The sequence below is a fragment of the Primulina eburnea genome, chromosome 11 (genome assembly GCF_022965805.1).
Source record: "Primulina eburnea isolate SZY01 chromosome 11, ASM2296580v1, whole genome shotgun sequence".
NCBI classification, from domain to species: domain Eukaryota; kingdom Viridiplantae; phylum Streptophyta; class Magnoliopsida; order Lamiales; family Gesneriaceae; genus Primulina; species Primulina eburnea.
Genome location: NC_133111.1, coordinates 5,658,658 through 5,680,957, shown reverse-complemented (window position 1 = coordinate 5,680,957; position 22,300 = coordinate 5,658,658). Strand labels below are relative to the sequence as shown.

At 33.3% G+C, this 22,300-nt stretch overlaps 3 protein-coding genes and 1 long non-coding RNA gene across 5 annotated transcripts; 2 read left to right on the top strand and 2 right to left on the bottom strand.

Annotated features, from left to right (window-relative positions):
- Nucleotides 1-2,339: 2,339 nt before the first annotated feature.
- On the top strand, nt 2,340-5,893 carry LOC140804970 (probable UDP-3-O-acylglucosamine N-acyltransferase 2, mitochondrial). The gene is made up of 11 exons (XM_073161140.1): nt 2,340-2,599; nt 3,196-3,408; nt 3,789-3,865; nt 4,064-4,113; nt 4,446-4,510; nt 4,641-4,692; nt 4,767-4,837; nt 4,928-4,994; nt 5,068-5,139; nt 5,270-5,507; nt 5,660-5,893. Exons 1-10 carry the CDS (start codon nt 2,433-2,435, stop codon nt 5,357-5,359), a joined length of 924 nt encoding a protein of 307 aa, XP_073017241.1. The 5' UTR covers nt 2,340-2,432; the 3' UTR covers nt 5,360-5,507; nt 5,660-5,893.
- An 8,922-nt stretch (nt 5,894-14,815) lies between these two features.
- LOC140804566 (putative F-box protein At3g10240) lies at nt 14,816-16,489 on the bottom strand. The gene is made up of 2 exons (XM_073160616.1): nt 16,376-16,489; nt 14,816-16,067 (listed from the first exon to the last, which is right to left on the bottom strand). The coding sequence occupies exon 2, from the start codon at nt 16,064-16,066 to the stop codon at nt 14,816-14,818; it is 1,251 nt and encodes a 416-aa protein (XP_073016717.1). The 5' UTR covers nt 16,067; nt 16,376-16,489.
- LOC140804982 (NAD(P)H dehydrogenase (quinone) FQR1-like) lies at nt 15,251-21,913 on the bottom strand. 2 transcript variants are annotated; one of them, XR_012112246.1, is made up of 5 exons: nt 21,757-21,913; nt 21,326-21,419; nt 20,672-20,937; nt 20,071-20,360; nt 15,251-15,262 (listed from the first exon to the last, which is right to left on the bottom strand). XR_012112246.1 is itself a non-coding variant. In XM_073161161.1 (4 exons), the coding sequence occupies exons 1-4, from the start codon at nt 21,777-21,779 to the stop codon at nt 20,123-20,125; spliced, it is 621 nt and encodes a 206-aa protein (XP_073017262.1). In that variant the 5' UTR covers nt 21,780-21,913; the 3' UTR covers nt 19,983-20,122. The 2 variants fall into 2 exon arrangements, 1 of the variants encoding a protein (XP_073017262.1); XM_073161161.1 differs by lacking the exon at nt 15,251-15,262 and having other exon boundaries at nt 19,983-20,360.
- On the top strand, nt 18,609-20,026 carry LOC140804983 (uncharacterized). The gene is made up of 2 exons (XR_012112247.1): nt 18,609-18,656; nt 19,949-20,026. It is a non-coding gene; the product is annotated as an uncharacterized lncRNA (long non-coding RNA).
- Nucleotides 21,914-22,300: the final 387 nt, after the last annotated feature.

Genomic DNA, 22,300 nt, shown 5'->3' with positions numbered 1-22,300 from the left:
TATGATGTAGATTGGTTTCTTTTTGGTGGCTAAAATAACAGAAACAAAACATTGGATGTCCAAAGAACTTTTGAAAGGGAAATGCAATTGAGTGTCCGTTTGGTTGCAATATTATATATATGTTTTTAAATCATTTACTGAAGAGATGACTATTGTCTATTAATAATTTAATAAAAAGATGTTTGTTCAGAAATCTTTTTTTTTTTTAAAAAAAGAAAGAATGGAAAGAAAAGTGAGTTCAGAACAAACAGTCAAGAATTTTTTATTGTTGAAATTCATTGAATAATTTTATGTGTGTTACTGTGATTTAAAATTATTAAAATATAATTAGTTCATATTTACAATTATTTAATTAGGAGTATATTAAATTGTAGATATATAAAATAATGCTTTTAATTATATTCCAAAAATTGATGAAAATATGCTTAAAGTTAATATCCAAATGATATGAACGTAAAGCACGGCTTTGTCATGTTCTCATACGTTTCTAGTTGAAGTTTTTTTAGAAATATAAGTTTTAAAGACGTCTTATCACATGACACTAATGTCCAAAATTTGAAACGTAGTCTGAGTTTGAATCCAATTGTATAAAACAAATCTTAAAAAAAAATAAAATTGATAAGTGTCATTTTTACATGTTTTAATTATGTTATTTGAATATATTATTGCATGACTTTATGATATCGAGTTCGTATTTTAACATATTTATTTATAATTTATGCATATTGCTAATATCTCTTTTGTTTCGGTTGATTTGTAAGTGTATTTGATAAAAAAAATGAGAATTATCAGCTAAATTGAGATGAGGGCACAACTAAATTACGATGAGGGCAAGCTAAGGCGGGGGAAATTGACCATCCAACAAGCTCAAATGAAGGAAAAAAATTGAATATGCAAGCAGCTCGTGCTGTGGCCACAGAAATCGATCACCCTAGTGCGGCTCGATAAGGAAACAAAATCTGCACAATTTGTTTCAACTTTTGAGAACTCTTGTGGATATCTACATCTGATGGTTGCCCTGATACACAAACTTGATTCACTACGCAATCGCACGAGAGAGCCGTCACACGTAAAGGAAAGATCTCGTAGTCGAGAAGGCAAAATTTCGCGCAACGTTTCTCATTCTTCCTTTTCTTTTCTTTTCTTTTCTTCTCTATGGTGATAATCATTTATTTAATTGTTCTGTTTGTGATGAACGTTAATAGCTAATTTTCATTATTTGTTGAGATTTAAAGAATCTTACCCCCAAGATGTTGGTTTAAATTTATTTAATTTTCGACTTTTACTTTATGTTTGATTGTGCTAATGTTTTTCCTTGAATTATTGAGGCCTAGTTAATTTCTATGGTATATTATATTATTATTGAATTCAAAAGAACATTGTACAATAGTAACGAACAATATAATTTGTGAATTTACAATTTGTATAGAAATATAAAATTGAATACACATTAGTAGTAATAATCCAGTATGTCGAGATATAAGAGATTATATAAAAAGTAAATGAAATCACATTTGATAAATAATCAAAGACATTTAAATATTTCATTGTATTTTATTATTTTAGCATAACTTGAAAGCATACAAGTTATGCTAATGAATTAGGGGATCTTGTCAATGGTCTTGATTGAATTAATCAGAGGTATATAAACTAAAATTCCCAACAAACTCATTCATACTTGATTTTAATATTCTCTTCAACATGATTTTAACGTCAAATATTCAGACATTTGGTTAAAGTTAATTTGCTGAAAATAATAATTGTTTGACACAAGACGATACTCATATTTTGTATATTCACCCTAGAGTGAGTCTCATGTGAGACCGTCTCACGGATCTTAATCTGTGAGACTGGTCAATCCTACCCATATTCACAATAAAAAGTAATACTCTTAGCATAAAAATTAATACTTTTTCTTGGATAACCCAAATAAGAGATCCGTCTCACAAATATGACCCGTGAGACCGTCTCAAACAAGTTTTTGCCTTCACCCTAATTTGATTTGTGAACTTGCGATTTATTCTAACATAAAATATTTATGAGTGAGTCTCATGTGAGACCGTCTCACGGATCTTAATCTGTAAGATGAGTGAACCCTACCCATATTCACAATAAAAAGTAATATTATTAGCATAAAAAGTAATATTTTTTTATGGATGACCAAAATAAGAGATTCATCTCGCAAATATGACCCGTGAGATCGTCTCACACAAGTTTTTGCCAATATTTATTATGTTATTTTTATTATATATATATATATATATATATATATATATATATATATATATATATATATATATATATATATATATATATATATATATATATTAAATTCAAATCACCCACCCCTAATTGCTATCACTGTTAAATGACAACAGGATTTCCTCTCAAGTTTCCCATGTAATCTAGGAGAGAGTGAGAGTCCATCTGCCATGGCGATTCGGGCGCGAAAATTAGTCACTCATCTCGACACTTTCTCTATTCCCATGCTCTATTTTCGAAGCTTTACTGAACGCAATGGCCCTAGACCCCTTTTCGTCTTAAGGCCTACATCAAGCCGGTGTCACTCTTCAAGTTGTCAGAGTCATTCAAATCCCAAGTATGTCCCTCACAATTGAGATTGCTGTGAATCAGCTCGTTAAAGTTTGTACCTTTGTTTTGAGGACGGAGTGATGATTGTGTTTTCTTGTTCTCCATCCGTTTGTAAAAATTCCGCTTTTATGTTTATCTTTTGTTCATATGGGATTCTGTTTTCGAACTTAAAAAGTATGGATGCTCCTTAAAGGGCAACGAATTTGGTTGGATATTTCTCGGTATGCTTGGTGGATGGATGCAAGTGTTCATAACTTATATTATAATTATAAAAGAAAAATGGCTGAATTATAATGGATGAAAATGACGATAGGGTGCTCAAATTTGAATTAGGGGGTTAGGATGATGGCAGTTCTATGGTATTCTTGGGCTCAGGATAAGGATTAATTTCCACTGTGTTATTTAATTTATGTGGTCAAAAGTTATCGACCAGTGAATGTTTAAACAAATTATCTTTCCTTGTTTGTTTTAATATATGCATTGAGGTGTTCTCCAGTTGAATAATTTATACTTTATTATCAACCTTGCTAACATGAATGCTTCCGGTTCATTTATTCATTAGAGTTAACTCTAATTGCTCCTTTAATTTTTTCTATTCTCAAGATTTGAAGCTGATGCTAAGATCAGCTATCAAGAGTTTCGAAAATGGTGCAATGGAGGTGGCACCTTTAATGAATCTGCTTCCATCGATCCAACTGCTGTAATTGAAATAGGTGCAATAGTTCATTCAGAATCTGTTATAGGAGCGAATGTTTACATTGGGTCAGGAACAATTGTTGGACCTGCGGTTAGAGTTGGCCAATCAACAAAAATAGGGTATTCGTTTATCCCTTCTGAATAGCATTAGTTTTGAAACTAACACATGCCTGTACTTGATTTTTTCATGCTCATGGTCGAATGGAGACCTCAAATTTGTCTCTTCTGTTTATTCTTATGCTTGACATGTATTATGATTGTATTGGTAACTAGATGATACCTCCTTCTTTGCTGGTTTTTGACTTTCCTCGACTCTGGCCATAACATCATGCCATCAAAATGTTCATAGAATTGGCCCTATCCACCTTTAGATTTTAGGTTTTAATTTAATTGTTCATAGGCAGGCACAAAAAACATGAGAAAGTCTAATATGTTCACATGGATCACTGCATATTCTTACGCCAACCATAGGCTTTGATCTGATTAAATATTTTGTCCAGGTATAATGTTGTGCTTACTAATTGCACAATTGGTGATTTTGGTGTTATTCACAGTGGCATTTGCATAGGTCAAGATGGTAAGGCATGAATTTCGATTGTTTTTGCTATCTGTCACATGATATTTGCTAAATGTTGGGGTTTTATCAAAATGGCATTTATTTTCAATACCTTATGTGGTATAAGCTATACATCCAATTACCAAGATCCTAAGTTGGTGTCCACATTCACTTTTCCTTGTGGCTTTTTGTCAATGATGAATTTTCTTTTCCTTGTAGGTTTTGGGTTTTTTGTCAATGAACAAGGCGACATGATGAAGAAGCCTCAAGTTTGAATAACTTATTTCCCTATCCACTGTCTTAAAATTTTGAACTTCAGTGTGGTTATTAGTAGAGAGTTGATTGTGGGTATTCTAAATACTCGTGTGATAGATAATTTCTAAAATGCTTTATTTCTACCAATTTTTAGTCACTTTTAACTTTCTGTTCAAGTCCGAGGTGCCATGGAACTATAGGGGTTGAGGCTGTTTATGATGACATACTCCCCACTCTTTTTCTTTGTATTTTAATCTACATATTCGTTAGGTGTATCAGACCTGTATTTTAGCATTCAATATTTCTCTTCGTTGTAAAGCTTTATTTCCCACTTCCATGTTTCCAGAGCTTGAAAGCAAGGATAGGAAACCATGTGGAAATAGGCTCAAATACTTGCATTGACAGGGGCAGGTGAAATATGTGATATCTGTGACTATTTCTTATTGCTGTGTCAACACTCTTGGTTTATCCATTATAATGTGTTAGGGCCTACATTACACATACCTGAAACTAGTTATACTGCTACTATTTTTACATGTAGCTGGCGAGATACAGTAATTGGAGATCACTCGAAGATAGATAATTTGGTGCAGGTGTGGTTCTTATTTCTGAAAAAATGGGTTAATATTTAATAACTTTAAAGTCAGAGGTGTGCTTAACTATGCAGATAGGCCACAATGTAGTGATCGGAGAAAATTGTATGATCTGTGGACAAGTTGGTATTGCGGGTTCAGTGACGTAAGCTACCACTATTTATTCTAAATCCTTGAGACCATTTTCTTAGCTTTCACACCGACAATATGCTGTTTACACACTGTTTCATTTCAGGATAGGAGACTACGTGACATTAGGTGGAAGGGTTGCAATTCGCGATCATGTCTGCATCACATCGAAGGTGTACTTTTGTATTAAGTCCTTAAGTTGTATTTTTAAAATTTCTGAAAGTGCTTATTCATATTCTGCTGCAGGTCAGATTAGCTGCTAATAGCTGCGTCACCAAGAACATCAATAAATCAGGAGACTACGGTGGCTTCCCTGCTGTAAGCATTTTCTCCGATCCTGTTTTTCATTTGTCAAGCAGTTAAATTATTACGTTAACCTATTCATTATATATTCCCTTGATTATATTATTTTTTAAGTTTCTTTTGATGTTTCTATCATTTTCATCAGATTCCAATTCGAGAATGGCGAAAACAAGTTGTTGCCACCCGCCGAACTTCAAACTTGAGAAATTCAAGTTTTCTTTCTGACTCAGAATAACGAAAGAATCATCCGAGTTAATCTTATTGCTGGGATGAAAGTTTTAAGCAAAAATTGGAAAATCAAAGAGCACAGATATGGACCTCGAGAACCGGGGGGGCTTTCACAGTAGCAGCATGCAGCTCTGTAGAATTCCCTCCCAGAACAGGTTTGTTCGACCCTACCCGTATGGGTAGTGCTTCAAACCATTGAGAAGTCGACACTTGTCAACTTCATACAATGAAGCGTTGACAAGTGTCCACTCCTCAATGGTTTTGGAGCACTACCCATGTGGGTAGAGTCGAACAAACCCCATAACAGTCCCATTAATCTTGGTTCTTAGATTACTGAAAATGTGCTTCCTATTCTATCCTCATCAGCTTTGACTTCCATTCGATAATCTGAAACCAAACTGCAGTTTTTTTAGAGCTGATTTTACTTGTAAACGTGCAGAAGTTTTCAACTTAAACAAATAGGAATACCGCAATGCGTATAGCCTTTTAAGGTGTAAACATTTGCTCTTGATCCAATAAAGTAGCCCGACTCTAGTTGATTCTTGAGGTGTCAGCATTTTCTCTTGATCCAATAAAGTAGCCCAACTCTTGTCGATTCTTGGAAATTGGTATGGCGTTGCTACAATATCTTGATAAGATACGAGTACTAGCTAGTTAAATTGATTGTGTTGGTTTTATTGTCAAAAAAATATTTTTGATTTGAACTTTTTTTAAATCTAAAATTGATTTTGTTGTGTGTGTGTATATACACTAGAGAAATGTGCACGTGAGTTGCATGTCTAACCTGACCGAAATTTTCGATATTGGTATCGGTACGGAATTATTATTTTTTCGGTATTTCTACCGAAATATCGAAAATAATTTTTATTATTATTTTTTTTAAAATTTAAGTTCGGTATACCGAAAAAATGTCGGTATACTCATTTTGGGTATACCGACAAAATTTTCGGTGTCGGTACATTATCTGGTATGAACTTTTTTCATATCGAAAATTTGGTATATCGAATATGCGGTATCGGTATGGAAAAATTCCATACCGATATTTACGGTACGGTATACGTTACCGTACTTCGGTACGGTATACCGTACCGTACCCATCCCTAGGAAGGATCACTTTATTGCAGAATGCAACATATCTAAGAAGGATGACAAGAAACAATTTGAGAGAAGATGGTCGAAGGATGAAAAAAGATCTTTCAAGAAGAAGAAAGACCAGATTGTATTGTTGCTGCAGAGAACAAAAGTAAATGGGCAGATTCAAATAGTGAGACTTCTGAATCTAGCACCAACTCAAGCGAGAGTGACAATGAACAGGTGCAATGCTTAATGGCTTACTCAGAAGTAGAAATGATAGTGATGAGGTATTTGATTTTGGCTATAGTGAATTTACGTGTGAAAATTTTGTCACTGCAATGCATGAAATGAATAACAAGGACATGAAGTTGTCGCAATCATTGGAGGAAATGAAAACATAAAAAGTAAGCTTAAAAAAAGTCATGTGAATCCAGTTGCTTGCAACGAAGGAACTCGACGAACTTAAGGTTAAACCAAGTCTGTTAGCCACAGAGAATGATAATATACACAGAATGTTCCAAGCCACCTAGAAAGAAAATCAAAAGTTGATAAAATTAATCAACACTTGGCAAGTCTAAAGTAATAAACTTTATTCGGTCCAGTACGATATATGGACATGATAGCAGACCAAAAAGTGTCATATGAAAACAAAGCTAAGGAGTATGATACGTGGAACCTCAAAACTATGAGTCTATGACTTATCTTAATGAGTTGAAACTCCTAGTACTCTTTACTTCCACTCGATCTGTTAAGAAACAAGTTTCTGAAAATTACCATTGATTCTTACAAAACAACAATGCTCTTGTGTAACAGATAGTGATAATACAAAGTATAGCTTTGACGGGAAATTGAGTGTGTGAAAAACAACTTAAAAATGAATATTTTGAGGGATGTTGTGCTATTGAAATACTTGATGAAGATTGATAAATCAGTAGTTGTTCCGAGAGATCTTTTCGGTCTTGATGCATACTTTGTTTATAGATGTTGGTTTCCAACATTAATAAATATATACGATAATCATAGATATACTATGTGGGGACCCGGACGCTAATCAAGTTCTTAATCATCATTGGGACCAATTAATCAAGAATAAAACAGGGTCTAATTTTTTTTTTTTTTAAACTGCGGAACGTAGTGACATACGACATATATACATATCAGTACATAGAATACAAATCCTGTATTTCAACATTTATTCAAACTAGGGTTTAAAACTAAAGTCAAGTGTTTAACCCTATATCTAGTCCAAGTCCGGTGCCACCACTCTAATCACGATCTAGCTCTTCATCTCCTCGACCCTGGACCTGTCCCACCTGTTGTCAAGTACACATACAGACAAGACAACAGCCGGATATACCGGTGAGAATATAATCCCCAGTATAAATCAATGAAACATGCAATCATATAAATCATATAAAGCATGTAATCAGGTAACATGAATACGTATCAAAATCTGAAACATAAACAATATCAAATCAAACTGTGGACATCAATCATAATTCAGACTAGACTCAATCCTAGTCTAGGGATCCCGGTTTCCAGATGTGGTATTCCTATATCGAATTCCGTAAAGGATGGAACCATAATATCTATTACTCGATATAACCAGTGCCCTGGTATTCCTATATCGAATTCCGTAATAGAAGAATTCCAATACCCTTTACTCGATATAACCAAATATGGTGTTCCTATATCGAATTCCGTAATAGATTCCATTACTCGATATAACCAAACATCCAGTGTCCTAACCTAACCGTCAAGGACTGTAGCTCTATCACTAGCATCCTATCTTGAGACATAGTGCAATGTGCCGTGGCGATACCACCACTATCCGGCACTTCTGTCACAAGATAACTTGTCTAATACCTGTCATCTAAATACAAGAGAACAAGTACATTAATCAATGTAATGCAAATATCCATGCAATAAAATAAAGTATGTGATTTAGGGAAATCCAAGTCTAAACCGACTCAAGTCCATCTCCCAATACCACATTGACTTATACCTTTCTTTCGTCGATTTCTGGCTCAGTCGAAGTCCTGAACTCACAATCTGTCTGGTACTGACAATATCAATAATCTCATGTCAATATACCATTCAATTCCATAATAATCTGATCAATCTGGATTTAATTCAAAATCAACAGTGTAACGGTACAATTCCAATATCCCCGTCTATACCAATTCACCAGATAATAGTTACAATCTATAACCCATATCCAATACATTCTATAATCAATCCATAATCCAAATCTGTCCGGTATTAACTGATTATAATCAGAAAATCATAACAATTCCATAATCAGTCTATTTCTTAATCTGACTTCGATTCTATGATGTTTAACATATCAAGAACATCATATCTGAATCCTATTCAATTCTGACAATAGCATAAATTCAAAGCATGTCAAAACGTAGCAAAACTTACGTCAAAGTGTAGCCTACGTCGATAGGAACTCACTACCGAAGTCGGATTACAATTCGGACGGACGGATTGATCACACGATTGAAATTGAAATCGAATTCCAAAATTTCCTCTCAATTTCCCTTTTCCGTTTCTGATGAAATGTTTGCGTGTTTATATATATATATATATATATACAACTCCCGCATGCACAAGGGCAAATGACGAACTCTCAGCCAAACACGTCTCGCGCATATGCGCGACTTCCTCGGCGCATATGCGCGAGACATTCTGTCTCGGCGCGTGACTGGCACCTCGCCTCGCGCATATGCGCGCACGCTATCGGCGCATATGCGCGAGGTCCAATCGAAATTTAGGGGGGCTACTGTCCCCTTCGCGCATATGCGCGCAATCACTCGCGCATATGCGCGAACCCTTCTGTTTAATGCGCGCATGTGCGCGCATTGTCCGCGCATGTGCGTGCTGTCTCCTTTGCACATACACACACTTTTCACCCATACGTGTATTTCGTGTCCCGATTAATCCTTTCATAATCATATCAAATTATAATTCAATAATTACTGATTACTGGGATTAATTTTCCGAGCATTACATACTAGGTAGCAGATATATATGCATATATTGCCTTGTGTCCTTGTTTTGTCAAAAAATAGTACCATCTAAATCAAATTTATAAGACACTGGCCGAAAGAGTTAACCTCTATACCTTGTCTCCTTTGTCCTTACTGACAACTTTATTATAAACTCAAAGATATAATGTTTGTGTCCAGAGAATGTTGATATATTATTCTTCGAGTTGATCTGTTTTGTTTGAGCAACTTGATTCAAGTGATGTCGATGAAGAAACTCTATCAGACCGAAATATTTGAGTAGCTCAATCGATCTACTTAATTTAGCTTGTAACAACGTATGTTGTCTTACTTGTAGTATTGTTTATTTCAGTTTAAAAATATGTATTAATATAAGCTTGAGTTAGATCAGTTTAATTTGAGATTATATCAATTTTTTTTTTAATCATAAAGAATTTTTTTCACTAATTTCAGAAATAGATTTTATCGTGCACAATTTGTTTTACTTACTCGATAAAATGTAAAACAAATTTTTTTAATTATTATTTTTATTTTCTTTATTTATCATATATAATTTTAATCATTAAATTATTAGATTTCACATTCTCATCAACTCCAGACGAGCTAAAAGATCAACTTTAAAATACTTAGTTTTCAATTCATTGTGCAATGAATGTTGAAGAATTTTAACAACAAAAAATTTATCGAAACAGTTTAAAAAGTTGCTGCAATAATTTTGATATATATCACACTAAATATTCCAATTCCATTCCACCAATTCATCCACACTTTTTTATTATTTTGGAAGACAATTTTTTTTATCGTACACAATTTGTTTTACTCAATCGATAATTCATCAAATAAAAATAAAATAATTATTTGGAAATTAAATAAATCAAGCCCATATAAATACAAAGGCATCGAAAACGGAAACCAATCAATGCATTATTTAACACATCAAATGGTAAATAAATAAGACACATTTACAATAACAATTTACTAAACACACATTAATTACTAAGAGAAACAACAATTTACCACAAACCAATTAATTAAATAATTAATGTAAATCAGAAAAATGTAAATTCATTCATAAATAACCAAAACGATACAAATACGACAACTGTTTCCTATGGATTCAACTGTACTCACCATTACACTTTTTATATATTGGAAGTAGGGATTTAAATATAGTATATCGACGACAGTACATCATTATGAAATAAATTCGACATAATTAACTTAAAATATTGATTAATGTCAAATGACATATTACTTTAGCATGTAAATTTTTTAATTAACATTCATAGACTAATAGTAAATGATTCAAACAAAGTCAATTTAATATAATATTTTAGTATAAGGTAAAGTTGCTCAACTTGTATATGACTTGGTGATGTAAATTTTTAGGGGAAAATAATGAGTTGGTGTATTTCTGTTAATTTATTTTATTTTAAAGAACATTTTAATATAATGATATGCAAGTAAGATTAAAAATGTAATTGCGACTAAGTGGTGTGAATATATCATTTATTTCAAATATGTCTTGTGTTCAATTCCTTCAATTGACATTAATACTAATATTTTTATTTGTCAACTGAACAAATGAGCCAAGCTCAAGCTTACGAGCCACCTAAACGAGTCGAGCTGGAGCTGGAGCTGGAGCTAGAGCTTACGAACCACCTAAACGAGTCGAGCTCGAGCTCGCGAGCCTGTTATATAACGTGTTTGCGAGCTCACGAGCCGAATATCCTTGGGCTTGAGCTTGCTTTGATTAAATTTCGAGCTCAAAATCAAGCTTGAGTTTGGCATGATATGATTAACAAACGAGCTTTTTATCGAGCCGAATTTTGAATAGCTCGCAAACGGTTTGGTTCATTTACATCCCTAGAGCCGTCCAACTACTTTTTGGTCTTAAGTAATTATTTGATGAAATATCATAAACAAGTTATTTATAATGAAAAAGAAATAAAATAGCTTGAGTTTAATTTACATAAACAAATTTAATTAATCAAAATAAGTAGAGATGACAAAAGGGCGGGAGGGTCGGCGCGGCGTGGGGATGGGTTTGCCGTTTCTATCCTCGTCCTGAAATTCATCTCCATCTTCATACCCATCTTGATCCCCGCTTTTTCGGGTTAAGGGATTCCATAACCCGAACCTACGGGGATAAATCTTCACCCTCACCTACATCTCTATTTCAAAAATATTAATAGGGCCCGAACCCGTGTGGATCAAATCTCCATCCTCATCTCCGCCCTCATCTTCGTTTCAAAAATATTAATGGGAGCGAGGCGGGTTCGGGAAATCCCTGAACCCGAACTTATTATTATGCTATTATTATTAATGACAATATTAATATTTTTTGGATCAATCAAGTTTTGGTGATTTAACCCATTGAACTGATAATAAGCTAATTTGAACATGATATAACATGAAAGTTTTGTAAGGCAAACTTGTTTGAAGCTTAACTGATAAGTTTACCGAATTGACAGCTAAAGACCAACTGAGTTAACAGATACCAGAGCTAAACTGAAAAAATATTTTCTGGAGAATCGGTTAGACTACTCAGAGTAACAAAGCTGAATTATCAGATAAAGTGTTCCGTACAGATAATATCAGAATTGTTAGAAATCCGCGAGCACTACTTAGAGTGTACAATTGTCATAGGGGACAATGACATGAAAAAGACGGTAATAATGGCTACCATATTCGGAACAAATATAATATATGATTTCAGTGACCGTTGGATCCAAGCCTATAAATAAATGAACTTGTAAATTAGTTAGGCTATCTGGATTAATCGAATAAGTTCAAATATTCAAACTTTCAATAGTCCATCTGCTTTCAAGATTTTTTAGTACACACTTAAACCGTTGGATCCACGCCTATACATAAATGAACTTGTAAATTAGTTAGGCTATCTTGATTAATCGAATAAGTTCAAATATTCAAACTTTCAATAGTCCATCTGCTTTCAAGATTTTTTATTACACACTTAAGTATTATATAAGAAGTTTTTCGTTTCGAAATACTTGTAAACTAATGGTTAGCGTACTCTTCAGTGTTGTATAACTAAGTAAGTTAAATTGAGAGTTTCGGTTAAGAATTGATAAAGCCTTATTGAATCAGATTGTTACAAAAGTTGTAGTTTTCAAAATCTTTTAATGGACATAATTCTCACAAGGAAAAACGGTGGCATATGAGTTATTCAAATATCCGAATATCCAGAAGCATTTTCGTGTTATTTACGTTTCAATCGTTCTATTATTAATAACTCAATTGTTTTTTTTTTACTTAGTTATTTTTTAGTGTCCAATCTATCAGTCTAGCTTCCTTTCGCATGTAACTTATCTGATTAGTCAACTGACATTGATTTGGCGAAAATAAAAAAAAAATTCAAAGTTGTTAACTTAACCGAATTTCAGATAAACTATTGTGGTTATTTATTCAAATCCTTATCTAATCAATCATGTGATCCTAACAAATATTAATAATGATATTATTATTAATGAAGATAGTATCCAAACAAAATCCCCGAATCCTAAAAAATCAGAGATCTTCATCTTTGACTGATTTCATTTCAAAAATAAATTGTCTGTGTAGAAAATCTTCGTTCCTCAAAATAAGTGTTCTATCTGTAGATGATTTAATGTAGTATTTAGTTTTTTTTTTTTAAAATGAATACTTAGTTTATTTGGAAACGTCTTTATTGTATTATCAAAAACATATAATCTACTCCTCGATACTTCCTTCAACATCTTATATTTTTTCATGATGTTATCCACTACCTATGTCCACTGATTATTATTAAATGAAAGTCGCTTAAACTATCGATCAAATTAAGGCAAAAACTTGTGTGAGACGGTCTCACGTGTCGTATTTGTGAGACGGATCTCTTATTTGGGTCATCCATGAAAAAATATTATTTTTTATGCTAAGAGTATTACTTTTTATTGTGAATATCGGTAAGATTGACCCGTCTCACTGATTAGGTACCGTGAGACGGTCTCACATAAGACCCACTCTCAAATTAAATGAATTAAACTCACTCAAACTCAGATGATTGCTCAGGTTTTGATCAAATAAAATCAAGTTTCTCTAAATTATTTTTTTATTAATCCTAATTTTCATTTCAAAACCACAAATAATTTTTAATTTTCGTTTTACGCTAGCAACACATGTTGTATATATATATATGCGATATTTATTTTGTTAAATCTTTGTATTATTTTTTATTTAATGGTTTTTATAATAATTTTAATTTTTTATAGTAGTAATGATATCATCATATTTTTGTGGATATGATAATGATAAGGGGATGGATAAATTTACTAAAATAAAATTTTTATAATATTTTTTATTAAATAAAGATAGAGTATAATTTTAAAAGAGTATTGTTGATATTTTAAAAAATCATCATGACATCAATATTAGTATTCTAGGCATCACTAACACAACATATACATATAATATAAATAGTAAAAACTTTTTAAACAAAACTTCTCTTTTAAATTGACCAACGGTTCAGGTTGAAAACAATTCGATGTTAATTATTTATTATTATTTGATCAACTTAAAAAGATAATAATACAAAGGACACGTGTTCATCTTGCACTAATAATAATAAGAGTGGTCTTTTGTGAGACGGTTTCACGAATTTTTATCTGTGAGATGAGTCAACCCTATCGATATTCACAATAAAAAGTAATACTCTTAGGGTGTGTTTGATTGAGTGGATTAAATAAGGATAGATTAATAGTCCAATATTTATCGTTAAAATTTTAAGTTGTTTTAATAATCATTTTGACCCGGTTTAAGATCCAATTTTATGGATAACTATTTGATTAATAAAATTGGATCTTAAACCGAGTCAAAATGATTATTAAAACATCTTAAAATTTTAACGATATATATTGGACTATTAATCTATCCTTATTTAATCCACTCAATCAAACACACCCTTAGCATAAAAAATAATATTTTTTCATGAATGACCCAAATAAAAAATCCGTCTCATAAAAATGAGACCGTCTTACACAAGTTTTTACCTAATAATAATAATAAGGAAAATGTAGGTATACACACGAATACACGCACAAGTTTTTCTTGCAAAGTATGTGAACTGAATGTTTTTCTTGCTAAGCTTGGTCAGAGAAAGCTCGCAGCAATTAACCATGTTGTAACTTGTTAGCCTCGATATCTTCATGCAATGAAATACTACTGCTACTACTACTACTACTACTTATCCATCTCAGAATCCAAGTTGAAGAACCAAACGCTTTATCACAAAACAAGGTACTAATAAGTGAAAAAAACTTCAAAAAGAGCAATAAAATTGACCATCTATCCTTGTGAAATGAATTCTATATTCACTGAATAGAGAGAGTTAAAGATTAACCAAGCTTCAACAAAGAAGACCAACGGTTCCCAAACTTGGCATCTTGCTGCATTCCTTGGAAACCTACGAGTGTTGGTTTGTAGGGGTACAGCTTTCCGACCGGTAGTAACCCTCTTGAGTTCATGGGAGTGGTGCGCCCCGTTTCGATTGTGTAAATGATAACTTTTACATCCTCTCCAAAGTTGAACCATATATCGCCATCTTTCGCAAACAATGGCAGCAAACTGATCATGTCCTTATCATTGCTTCCTTCTTTCAGGAAGGACAGTGGTATGACTTCTTTTTTTTGACTCCATCTTTGTTTCTTGTAGTTCTCCAACTCCGTCACGTGGAGATCGTTTCCGACTATGGTTGTTAACGCCAGTTTCCCATTCCAATCTATAGCCCAGAGGGTTCTCCAGTTCTTGATCTTAGTTTTCGTGAAACAGGTCACGGTGAAACACTCCGTCTCCAAGTCCAGCGACACGACCTTTTTAATGACCGTAGATCCAACTTTGAGAATCAGGACAGTGTGGACAGCTTCTCCGGCTGCAACTACCTGAACACGATGTTTTTCTCTGCGTCCCTCAGCTTCCGCAACATCAGGAAACTCCAAGGGCCGCCAAGATTCGGACTGGCCAGGAGTAAGAACTTGGCAACTTTCTCTTCCCGATTCGTCGTCATATAAAGAAACCACTAGATACTTTCCCTTGGATTCGACGTAACTGAAGGTAACCCCGAAGGCATTCTTGTGCGGATCAGGCAAATGGAGAACACCGCAAGTGGCTGGGTTCCAGATGGTCAACTTCATTGTGGGGAAACTCTTTATGAGAAGCAAGCCATCACAACCATCAAGTAACATAAACCTTTCATCATTGTGGTCCGGCTTGGCAGGATCGCGGGGCACCGCGACATTGTGCCAATGGCCAACAACCTCGTTGCGATCGATGTTCCTTTCCATTAAGTAACGGCCACGAATGAAACCTCGCCACTCCTTGCACACGAGCTGGAGCTTTGCTAGGGGCCTGAGAGGCAACCGGCACAAGATCTCGATGACAACATCGGAAGAGAAGACTGGTGCCCCTGTTTCGGTTTCAGCACTTCTAAACTCAATGACGGCTTCGAAGGGGACGATTGATGTCGAGTTATAGTCCTCCTTTCTTTCACACTTCGTCAAATCTTCCGATGATTCTGCTCCGTTCGCCATTTGAGCCTCGATTTTGCTTGAAGCCTCGCCCCCTTCTCTGGTTGAAACATTGCTTTCCATCCTGCTCGACATACAGAGAGCTACATTCTGTGATCTTTGAGGCTACATTAATTTGATTTCACATATTTTACTCATACATCTACCATTATTTATCAACCCAAATGGGATCATAGAGTTTGCATTGCTACTCATCAAATTTTTGACAATTCCTAATTCAATAACACAACAAAATAAAAAAGGATGTTTACAACTAGAATCAGCCAACTATTATTAGCTAAAACATCCAAACATGTTATATGAATTTTTTTTTAAAAAAATATCATCTGATATAGTGACGATCCGAGAATAGTATGAAACTTTTTCCATTACCTGGACTTGGGTGGAGGCGACGCAGAGATCAGTCAATGTGTGGAGGCTTACAGCAATAAAAAGAACAAGAAAAGAAAAGAAAAGAAAAGAGAAGAGACCTCTTTTGATTGTGCTTCTGTTAGTTTACGTTGCGATTCTATGCGATATGAGCTTATCTTAATCTAGTTTCCACCTGCCCTTGGTCTCTTCTACTCTGAAATTTATGTCTCACCTATGTAAAATAATTAAAGATAAACATTATAATCGTGTTTGCCAAGGATACATATTTTATAGTATCAGGAATGTTCAGATGCAATGCACGTATCTGACTAATAATGAAAAATATAATCACGAGAACTTAGATAATGTTTAAAATCGTTTAAATAACATCATGTTTATAAGTATTTATCAATCTAAGTATATCAAAACACAATATATAACAATACATCATGACAATAAATCATATATATTTACTTATTTATGTGACATTTTTCAATTCGCGATATAATGACAGCTCTCTCTTAAATGATAAATCAGCAAAAATATTTTTCATTCAAATATCATTCAAAATGAAAAACAATAAAAATAAAATTAACAGAATAGTGAATTTTACCAAAATCAAAACCAAAATGTATTTAAATGGAATACACATAGACAAACGTCAAATAAAATTATCTTAATTTACTAAATATCATAATAATGTTAAAATAAAACCATTAAGCTTGTTATTAAGTTAAATATCTACTAACTTTTAACCCTTTCTGGATTTTATTTAACTTTCTATATTTTTTTGTTAGAATACATTTTATAGATAATTAATTTTATATCAGAATCAATCATTTATAAATTAACATTAGTGATTGATAATTCCATTGAAATAAAAGTTCACATAATATCTCCCAAATAAATATGTGTAGTAAAACACGTATATAAATAAAATAATATGTAATACTCAGTTAAAAAATATCATATGTAAAATTGTAATATATAACAAATGATAATAAATTATCAATATAATTCATATATATTATAAAGATTATATTGATTAAAAAAATTATAAGGATTATATCATAAATTTAGTTCAAAAGTAGAAAGTAATTTTTATTTTTCTAATTTATCATTACTTTTTTTATATGAATAAATTTGAAATAAATCAAGATAATCAAATTTTATTATAAATAAAATATAAAAAAAATTTGCAAAAAAACATATAGAATCTACATGTACTCAATGTATTTTTCATTAGAAAAGCATCATAAGAGAATGACATTTACGACATGATTTTAAAGAAACTCGTAGAAAAGTATAAGCTTGAGATATATATTGAAATATTAATTAAACATAATAATTTAAGAAATTAAAAACAAAAAAAATATCATATTAAAGTATTTTGTAATATTTGCCGTTAATTCAACCAAATAATGAAATAAAGCTATTATCATTTTCAATCTCAATTCTTAAATATATTTTTCTCAAATAATTTATAACACGTTATTAATTTAGTTAAATTAACATAATATTAATCGAGTTATATAATCCGAAAGCAAACCGATATACTATCCTAACAACACTTTATCCCAACTATTTCATCGTGACGAATTTTGAGCGGAGGTGATAGTGACAATCATTTATCCACGCATAAGCTCCGTTGATTTGCAATAATAATAATATATTATTTATTAGTAATCATGACTTAATTAATGTGGTGTGGTACATGAGTAATATTTACACAACATTAGCAATTTTGTAATTTAAAAACGAGGTTAAAAGTTATTAACGTAATAAAACTAAAATAAATATAGATTAATATATAATTCGGAAGAGGAGAACTTAAAATGACTATCAAAATAAATCTTTGAAAATTAATATAATCTCCTAATTTTGTGCAAGATGATAAATATATTATATATATTGATTGAACCGTAAAAAAAAAGATGAAGGAAAAGAAACGGTATAAAACACAAACTACCGATAAATTAAGCTAATTAAATCAAGAAAACTAATGTGATATCAAATAATTAAGTAAAAAAACTAATAGACATATAGAAAAAATTCATAATTAGAAGTGATATATTTATACGGAAGGAGATTAATTTTCTTTGGACGATAATATTATTCGCACTTTTATACATCAATCAAGTTTATTTTCCGGGATAAACACGAGATTCTATTTTTTAAAACATATGAGATTGTAATCAGATCACGCTTTTATATTGGGATTTCATTTTCCAATCTCATGTAGAATTTCACATGTAATATATATATATATAATGTAGAATCTTAGAACATCTGAAAGAAACGGGTTTTTTACAAAAATAATTTAATTTTTAAAATTTTTTTCAAAAATAATGTAAAAAAATCAGCGTCATCAGAAAATATTAGCGACAGATAATATAACCACACCGTCGCTAATTTGCGACAGTTAAAAAAACCGTCGCCAAACCGTCGCTAATATTATCGACGCTTTATAAACCGTCGCTAAAGTGTACCCAGCGACGGGTTATAAAACCGTCGCAAATGAGCGACAGTTTAAAACCGTCGCTAAAGGCGCCCTTAACCGTCGCTAAATGCGCATTTAAAACTTTAATAAATTTGCATGATGGGCTTATACTCTTGCAAGCCCACGATCCATGCCCCCATTATATTAATATCATCATAATCTCGATCGATGATCCAATATCATGGATTGACAATTTCAACTTGTTTGTTTATATGACGCACACTTTAATTTCGAGATACTTACCTCTACGCACGCTACGCGTAATTGTATCAACATCGTGCACATATGCGCCGCGGATAATTTTGAACTTTCAACGGCTTGCAAGTTTGCAGCCTTCAATATACGCTGCGGTAAGAGAATTTACGCGCTGCCAAAATCTATTTTTGTTGTAGTTAATATTGTGGGTGTTCAACCGAAATGGATTTTTATCCGAAGTTTGAACACCCACAATATTCACTACAACAAAAATGGATTTTGGCAGCGCGTAAATTCTCTTACCGCAGCGTATATTGAAGGCTGCAAACTTGCAAGCCGTTGAAAGTTCAAAATTATCCGCGACGTATATGTGCACAATGTTGATACAATTACGCGTAGAGTTAGGTATCTCGAAATTAAAGTGTGCGTCATATAAACAAACAAGTTGAAATTGTCAATCAATGATATTGGATCGTCGATCGAGATTATGATGATATTAATATAATGGGGGCATGGATCGTGGGCTTGTAAGAGTATAAGCCCATCAGGCAAATTTATTAAAGTTTCAAATGCGCGTTTAGCGACGGTTAAGGGCGGCTTTAGCGACGGTTTTAAACTGTCGCTCATTTGCGACGGTTTTATAACCCGTCGCTGGGTACACTTTAGCGACGGTTTATAAAGCGTCGATAATATTAGCGATGGTTTGTCGACGGTTTCTTTAACCGTCGCAAATTAGCGACGGTGTGGTTATATTATCCGTCGCTAATATTTTCTGATGCAACGTCCGCGCTCCGTGAGAGCGGATTAGGGTAGTTTTGAAATGTTTTTTTTTTTTTACATTATTTTTGAAAAAAGTTTTAAAAATTAAATTATTTTTGTAAAAAACCCGAAAGAAACAGAGGAAGTTGTCCAAACTGACAAGTAAGAAAGAAATCACAACAAAAGCATTACATTTATTTTTTCGGATCCAACACAAGGATAAATCAGAAGATAATCGACTATAACAACATCGGTAGAACACGATATAATAAAAATTGCCGAATAAAAAATTAGATGAAATCCCAAATGTTTTTTCAAGCTGATCCTCCTTTAAACTTCTTGACAACACCAGCAATGTACTTCCCTTGGTGGAAAGCATGGGCCAATTCCAGTTCTGAAGGCTGCCTCGACCCATCTCTGCCGGTGAAAGTTCCAGCACCATAGGCACTGCCACCCTTAATCTCATCCAACACGTACATGCCTTCCCCAAAGGTGTATCCAGTGGGAACGATGATCATCCCGTGGTGCGCGAACTGAGTAATCGCGGTCAAACTGCATGACACCAAATCTCCAAATAAGTCTTTTGTGGAGTGAAAAATGTATCATTGGTTTGGGTTTTCAAGTGGCAGTGCCGGAGACAAAAAATATAATGTGCTGCAAACTAGATGGCTAAAAAAGATCAATTTGAGCTCGATCACAAATACTAACAAAATAAATACTTTCGAGCACGATTTGGTTGGCTTCTGCAGGACTAAGCAGAACCAATGAAAGTAGTTCTGTTGATTTATACCTCAGACCTCACATTATACTTGCAAGCAAAAGCCAGAGCTGTGTGTTTTAGATTTAAAAGGGTTTGAACTTACGCTGTGGTCTCGTGTCCGCTTCCTTGAGATGAAGTGCTGGTAAACATACCAACAGGCTTGCCTACTAGCGCTCCGGTCTGCCACAGCCTTCCGGTCGCATCTAGCAATGCTTTCAGTTGAGCTGGCATCATCCCGAATCTAGTGGGCATACCGAATATGAGTCCATCTGCCTCAACTAGTTCATTGGCTGTGATCACTGGCACATCAGCACTCTTTGGGGGCGCATACATCTTCCCGAGAACCTCATCAGGAAGCGTTTCTGCAACCTGCATATTATTATTATTATGCATTAGATATGTGATGATAAAACATGATTTCACCCCCTAAATTTCTATAGTTTTCGTCTCGCTCCACCTACGCAAACTGAATTTGAGAAACCTCAAGAATGAACAATAATCAAGGTTTGTGCGTGTATGAGGATCGAATCCCCGTAGAGGAATCACAAAGGAAGCTGAAGGGCTGACATTCAATTCGATTCCATCTATTAGGGGCTGAATTTCTGCCTCAAACTTGTACATTTTCGCTTATTTTCGAGCTGTTTAAGCAGATATATCACATGTTGTGAAAAATCAACAGTTCTTTGAAATTATGACTTTTCTCCAACATATATATATCTGATCTAATTTTCAAAACAATTCAATTCCGAACACAAACCTGATACAATTTGGCCTCAACTCCTTCGACAGTGTCGGCCCCTTTCTTGATCTCGCGGGCAAGTTTCTCAACATGCCCATACATAGAATAGTAACTGTGAAAAATAGATCAGATAAAATCAGATAACAAAACTCAAGAATCTCCGGATCTCCAGTAAACACAGACCAAAAAACCCCATCAAAGTTTATATTTTTATACAGCAGAAACAGAACGATTTCTTATCAGATAATTCTAATCAGAATCATCAAAGTATATCTGAAAATAAAATCCCACAATCTTGATCCAAAAGGAGGAATCAGATTTCAGACTTAGACACAATAAAAATCAAGAACCCACGGATTCAAGCTCACAAACACAAAACAAACAAGCCCACCTCCAGTTCACAAAAAAAAATTGAAAAAAGAAACAGAAACAGAAACAGAAACACATACACGATGTAAAGTTTAGTTGCCATTGGAGGTGTTTTTCTTCTTTCTTAAGAACAAATTGATTGGCAGGGTTCGGTAGAATAGGTAGTAAACGATGAAGTGAAAGGCCTTGTTTTTATAGGACTACAGACTAGAGTTCACATTTGTTCACACGTTAATTAATTCACCTTCTGGAACAGGGAGCTTTGACCAATTGTTTCCAAATTTTGGGTTCTGTCCGCTTTACTCGGCCAGAGTTTAGAGGTGCCGTGAATATTGACTAATCTTCTCGTTGATTGGCTCAAAATTCCTTATTTCTTTCGAAAATAATAATTTTAAAAAAATATTAATAAATTAATCTTTGAAAATTAAATTTATCTTTTAACTCTTTTCATCCAAAAATTTTTTTGTTCAAATTTCCTAACACGCCAAAAATGACAAAAATATTCTTATATTTGTTGATTTTATTGATTGATTTAGTGAATCATAAATGATATCAGAACTGACGTAATATTATTTCAAACATACAATTACATTATATTAATTAAATGTCTGAGGATGAATTTTT

Excerpts from the sequence above, each read along its gene's own strand:
- LOC140804982 (XM_073161161.1), bottom strand. The coding sequence starts at position 21,779 with ATGGCAACTAAACTTTACATCGT. Across the intron at positions 21,420-21,756 it reads GCAACTAAACTTTACATCGT|TTACTATTCTATGTATGGGC; the intron begins GTATGTGTTTCT and ends TATTTTTCACAG. Across the intron at positions 20,938-21,325 it reads TTGAGGCCAAATTGTATCAG|GTTGCAGAAACGCTTCCTGA; the intron begins GTTTGTGTTCGG and ends AATAATATGCAG.
- LOC140804970 (XM_073161140.1), top strand. The coding sequence starts at position 2,433 with ATGGCGATTCGGGCGCGAAAATTAGTCACTCATCTCGACACTTTCTCT. Across the intron at positions 2,600-3,195 it reads CAGAGTCATTCAAATCCCAA|ATTTGAAGCTGATGCTAAGA; the intron begins GTATGTCCCTCA and ends TCTATTCTCAAG. Across the intron at positions 3,409-3,788 it reads GGCCAATCAACAAAAATAGG|GTATAATGTTGTGCTTACTA; the intron begins GTATTCGTTTAT and ends TATTTTGTCCAG.
- LOC140804566 (XM_073160616.1), bottom strand. The coding sequence starts at position 16,066 with ATGGAAAGCAATGTTTCAACCAGAGAAGGGGGCGAGGCTTCAAGCAAA.